The 6056-nt window shown below is 45.7% G+C and overlaps 1 protein-coding gene across 1 annotated transcript in view; it reads right to left on the reverse strand.

The window, feature by feature from the left end:
* pard3bb (par-3 family cell polarity regulator beta b) overlaps window positions 1–6056 on the reverse strand; it is a 218717-nt gene that overhangs the window by 109391 nt on the left and 103270 nt on the right. Inside the window, exons 15-16 of the mRNA XM_008295178.1 lie at window positions 1393–1498; window positions 864–1000 (exon numbers count right to left, since the gene is read on the reverse strand). Coding sequence (XP_008293400.1) covers window positions 864–1000; window positions 1393–1498 — 243 coding nt within the window. The remainder of the gene's footprint in view (window positions 1–863; window positions 1001–1392; window positions 1499–6056) is intronic.

Raw genomic sequence — 6056 nt, forward strand, 5'->3', positions numbered from 1 at the left:
CACACACACACACACACACACACACACACACACACACACACACATCTGCAGCAGAGCCAGCTGGAGGAGGAGGACTGAGGGAAGTGACATTTGAAACAATATGCTTTTGTTGTGCTGCTGCTGCATCCACTGTCATATTACACTGATGTATGCACAGGCGCAGACACATGCACGTAGTTCTAAAGTTGACTTTTTAACGGGCGCTGAAATGTCAGTAAACCCTCGCACCGCCGTATCGGTAATCAGAGAGCAACATGCAACAAAGACGTCGGGCAGCGGCGGCAGCAGAACTTCCCTCTCTGACATTTGTTTGCATAAATAAAAGACCAACATGAAGCTGAATTCAAATCCTGGACTTACAGTGGAGCATCTCCCTTTCCTTTGTCACAAGCTTTTTAAACAGTGAATGAAAGCTGAGCTTCATGCGATACAACTACATCCTCCCCCATCTGCACGTGTTTCTAATGAGACCATTCCTGCAGCGTTTATGGAACAAATGTGTGATATTATAAAATATATATATATATACATATATATAATACCATGATTGAATTTGTAGCGTGTGCCACACACACACGACTACAGCGAACAGGCAGGACAATCACACAGCAGCCACGTCTCAGGGACCAACCACATCACGTTTCCAACCAAGCAGGCACACAGCAAAGTTAATGAGAGCAGTCACAGAAGGTATGCAAGAGGCCCCACCTGCAGCTGTGTCTGCGTGTGCACAGTCTGCACTGCTGTGGGCCTGCATGTGGCACTAAGGAGCATTCCAGCGCTGCAGCAGTCATGCATCAGCAGGAACGTGAGGATTCATGCAGCCACCATGCAGAGCAGATAAACAGAAAAAACCTTCCCACCAGTGTGATGCTGGTTCTGAGTCGTACCCAGGTCCATGCTCTTGGAGGCTTTGACGTGCTGGAACTGCCGCTGGTTCTGGTTCTGGTTCTGGGTGGGAGACTGGGGCTGAGCCGGGCAGGAGATGTGAGAGCTTTCCCTGAAACAAATCGATCAGACGGTCACTCCTGACAGTGTGGTCGCTACAGCCTCGGTGAAAAGAGCACACAGCTGAACTCAGCTCCTGAAGTCTGTTCTGACTTCATCTTCACTTAGAATGTGGTTCTGTGTGACCCGGGTGCAGACGACATGGAAACTGGATCCGTGCTTGATGCAACACAGACGGATGCAGTGCATGTGAAGCCGTGATGTCACAACTATAAACCATGTTTCACACGTTTTAGAAAATAAATGACAAATGAGACTAATCGTATCCCCAACCTTCCCTGAAGTTAACAACAGACAGATGAACCATCATGTGTTTGTGAATCACTTACTCCTGAGCGATCATGTCTACCAGCTCTGAATCAAAGTATGAACTCTGCCACAGACCTTTCCTGCAGGTAGGAGTGCTGGACGGAGCTGCTGAAGTCAGCGTCGTGTCCATACAGCACCCCGTCTTCTTCCTCATCCATGTGAGAGTAGCTCCCATTGGTCACTAAAAAACAAAACCATCAGTCTGCATGAGGAACACGTGTGGTGATGATGTGATGCAGTCAGAGTGAAGTCTAATAACGGTGGTCATTGCTCTGGAGAGCAGCAGCTTCCATGGATCTGGTTACAACAACTGGTCATTTGACCATCAGTTATGGATGGATTAGGATTTAAACAGTCCCTGGAACCCTCTGATTGATTCTCCAATCACATCCTGAGGAGGGTCCAGAACATTCATTAGCACAACAAACTAAGGAACAACAAACTTCTTACTCTAGCAGGACACTGACCAGTGGGCTAGCAGGTGATTCCTGCTTTTCCAGCGGTCAGGAGAACCCCTCTGTCAGAACCCTCTGGTTCCTGCCTGGACCTGTTTACTGACTGAACAGCTGAGCAGAGTTTATACCAGGTTAGTGCACAGCTACGGGAAGGTAAAGGCTTTATCCTCGTTGTGTGAATGAGCGATGTGACCTGGAAATGACCTGACTGGAAATGAGTCCAGACAAAGGGATTCAGAGTGAGGCGTTCAGGGGGCCGCTAACCAGAGAGGAACAATAAAAGCTGTTCTACTCACAAACACACATCAGCCCGCTTCGACACAGACGGCAGTTCAGACACGTTTCTTTCATTTGTCCATCTTATGCGTGTCTGATTGGAGAGATCAGCTCCTCTTCAGATAAACTCAGCCGTCCACTAAACACTACCAAACCAAACTGTTGTGCTTCGAGTCTGTTTATGATTTCATTACAGCTCTGAGTGCATGCTGGCCTGGAGGTGCCCACAAAACAAGGACGACCTGCAGCTCAACACTGTGCTGGATGCAGACGGCTGCTCTGCTCCGTCTGAACACTGTCACACAAACCAGCGTCCAGTTGGAAGGCTTTCTGTAAGACTACGGAGGACAGTAGATTTAGCTGTTGTGTTTCAGAGGCTCTTCTGAAACCTGTGTGACTCTCAGCTGATTGAAACTGACCGCTGATGGCAGCACTGGTTGGTTTTAACTGTGGAAAAGCAAGAACAAATGTTGTACAGCTGCTGTGATCACAGGACAGTGAGAAAGTGGTGGAAGAACCCTTTAACTGAACACATGCTAATCTGTTCTCCACCTCCTATAAACCTGCTCCAGAAATATTTAGAAAAGCAGCCATTAACGGTGGTGGAACACTAGAGAGTGGGACAAAGCACCATTTAAAAGCTTCACTTTAGAAAATATCTGGAAACAAACTGTAGTGGCTGGAAGACCAGAGAAAGCTCAGCAGTGGGACGAGGAAGAGGATGAAGAGCAGAAGCTGCTGCAGATGCATGGCAGCGATACGGCTGCTTGATAAACGACTTTATGACAACTTGTACACAGACACACAATCCAGTGGAGCATCATTTACATACAGTCATCACTTCTCAGACAGCAGCCGGAGTCGCTGCACAATCCCTCGCTGAGTGTCCTTTATGCTCGCATCCGCACATGTGCGACTGAAAGCAGAGACGTCTGAAGATATGGCTTCCTCTCATCTCCATCCCTCCCCTCTCACTTTCTTTCTGCGCTAATCACCTGCTTTATTTTTCTTCTGCTCCCATTCTTGCAATCTGATATTTTGGCTGTCATTTATCTCTCCTTTCAGATCTTCCATAAATCTTTCTTCTTTTTCTCCTCCTCAGTTTCCAGCTCTTCCTTTTTCGAGGCTTGCTCCCTCCTCTCGACTGCCAGAACCTTAATCAGCGGAACTGTCAAGAACACACTCTTGTTCCAGCTCACACACATCCCTGCTCCTGACTCCCCGTGTGAAGTGAAAATGGCGTTTGTTGTGCAGATGATAGATCAACAGCGGTTTGCACCAATAGCAGATAGATGAATCCTCTTCTTCTGCAGTCAACTCTTCCTTCCTGCCATCTGTATTTGTCTCCGGCTTGTCGGTGTAATCATCCCTTCTTATCTCTCTAACTCGCCATGGAAACCGTTTCACCCATACAGCAGCAGCCAGAGCTTCATTCAAGAGCTTCTTTTTTACTATTTTCTACACTGCAGAAAAAAATGAAGTAACTAAGTAAGTAAGTAAAATTTATTTATAAAGCGCTTTTCCCAGACAAAAGTCACAAAGTGCTTTAACATTAATAAAATACAGACAAAAATTGCAAAAACTGCACAAAACATAGATAAAATGAAGACTTCAAAATGAGGAAATAACACAAATGGATGGATGTAGTGATCAGAAAACCATTTCTACCCGGTTCCTCATCTGCCTTGATGAGAGTTTTGAACACTGACAATATCTCAACCGGCTTCCTGAGGTCACCTGCAGTAGTTTCTAATGAACACGTGAGCCGTGTCAGGGGGTGAAAGGTGGAACCTTTGCGTCCCTCGTGTTGTGCTGACGTCGTGTCATCACTCTGCTGCAGCATCTGCTTTGCACTGAGTGTTTCCATCATTCGTTGTCGACGCAAAGACACCAGACAAGAAGAATTCATCAATAATGATCAACTCCTGAATGAGTCCAAACTGCTTCTGTGAATCCTGTGATGATGATGATTCTGTCTTTTTAAATTAAAAACAAGTGTCAGTATCCTGAGTTCAAACTTTCTGGTCTGACAGTGATTTACATCGACTGAGACTCCAAAATGATCCCCTACACCCACCACATGAACATCTGATGCTGTTTTATTATCATCGGACAAAATAATAGGGGGAGGGCTACTGTTTTTGTTTTTGTTTTGCTTCCTTCGGTTCTGGAGAACAACTTGTGTCTGAAAAGCTCTGTATGAATAAACAGCCGCTGATCTTCTGACGCCTGACTCAGTTCTCTGTTAGCTAAATGCTACAACACTTCAATGTTCCATCACAAAATCACTTTAAATATGCTTTGATGAGAACATGAGGAAAGACAGCATCATGTCTGCAACTCCTTCACTTTGGTTCAAGTGTGATCAACTCTCCAGAGACACAGAACCCAAAGTGCACAGAAAGGAGATAATAAAGATAGAGACTTGTTGTAGGCCGCAGAATAACACACAGTCGTGGATGTGAGATAAATAGACAGATCTATAAATGCAGAAATAACACATTTGCATAAATACATATGTAGGGCATCATTACACTCAACGTCATCTCTGCAAAGCAACACTGCTGCAGAAACACACACACAAGAAACCTTCATTTTAATTTGGACCTCAGTGCCAAAAAAATGGATTCAGTGTGAAATAGTTCATTAGGGGAGTAAAACACTGGCACACACACACACACACACACACATAGAGACAAACAAATGAATAACAGCATGCAACTCACAGCCTGAGATGTGTGCTTACTGTACAAACACACACTAATGCGTGCACACAAATGACTCTAGAGCTGAGGTGAACAGTGGAGTGTATTCAAGGTCAGAGCTGTTTGCCACATTCAGTGTAAACAACCAACACACACACACACACACACACACACACACACACACACACACACACACTCTGTTTCTGTCCCGTCAGAGGACATAACGGTCTGACTACAGTCAGGGTTTAGTACGAGCAGAGGGCTGATTAGAACTCATCATATATATCTGTTAAATAAAAGTGGCTCAGTATCTGTCCAGCTCAGCCCTGCTGGTCCGCTCCAGCTGACGGACAGGAACCAGTACCTGAATGGTCCAAGTGGAGCTCTTGGCTTGTTGTCCCAGAAGCTCGGGCGTGTCGACACAAACAGACTTCTCACAGCAACTGTTCAGCTTCCAGAGCACACCACTTATTTACATCATATAGTTCAATGATCTGACTTAGTCGTATAGATCTGAGTCCACTTTGACAAGAAAGAGTCTTTAAATGATCCTAAGCTCAGCTGTTGCTCTTCGCTGAACCCAGAGCGACACGTAGCCGAGCACTAAACCAGTGTTGAAGACGTACGCTACGAGGACCGGCTCGCTGTGACACGAGCAGTCCAAGAACCAAAATAACTCACAGGCAGAACCTCGAATAACAAACAAACAACAACCTCGAGAAACAGGAGAAACTAAAAGCAGGAAGTGAGAGGCAGGGAAAGAAATGAAAGAGAGAATGGGGGCAGAGCGCTCTCTAATGAGTCGGTCCTGTAGGTGGCATCATGTCTGTTTATGTTGACTGAACTTATTTAGAGACTGAACTCTACAGATGACACACCTCCTCTGATGCTGACTGAAGGCAAAAATAAAACAGAATAACAGAAAAGAATGAGGGTTGGAACAAAGTCGGGATGAACTAGAACAAAAACTGGAACAGACCTGGGCTGGACTTCTAGAAAATGTTGTCATTCAGGTTTTCTTAGTGGTCTTAAACAGAAACAGAGCAGAAAGCAGAGAGAAAAGCTTCTGGTGCAAACAGCCTAAATGCCCCCAAAGACAGAAAACAGTTCTCAGTGCAGAGCTCCACATGTACACCAGCAGTAACACAAGAAAATACACTCATCAGCTCTGCATCCTCTGATGATGATGTCTCCAGGTCCAAGCCTGATGTCTCCAGGTCCAGACCTGCTGTTTCCAGGTCCAGACCTGCTGTCTCCAGGTCCAGACCTGCTGTCTCCAGGTCCAGACCTGCTGTTTCCAGGT

Source organism: Stegastes partitus, unplaced genomic scaffold, assembly GCF_000690725.1.
Source record: "Stegastes partitus isolate 25-593 unplaced genomic scaffold, Stegastes_partitus-1.0.2 Scaffold1028, whole genome shotgun sequence".
Classification (NCBI taxonomy): domain Eukaryota; kingdom Metazoa; phylum Chordata; class Actinopteri; family Pomacentridae; genus Stegastes; species Stegastes partitus.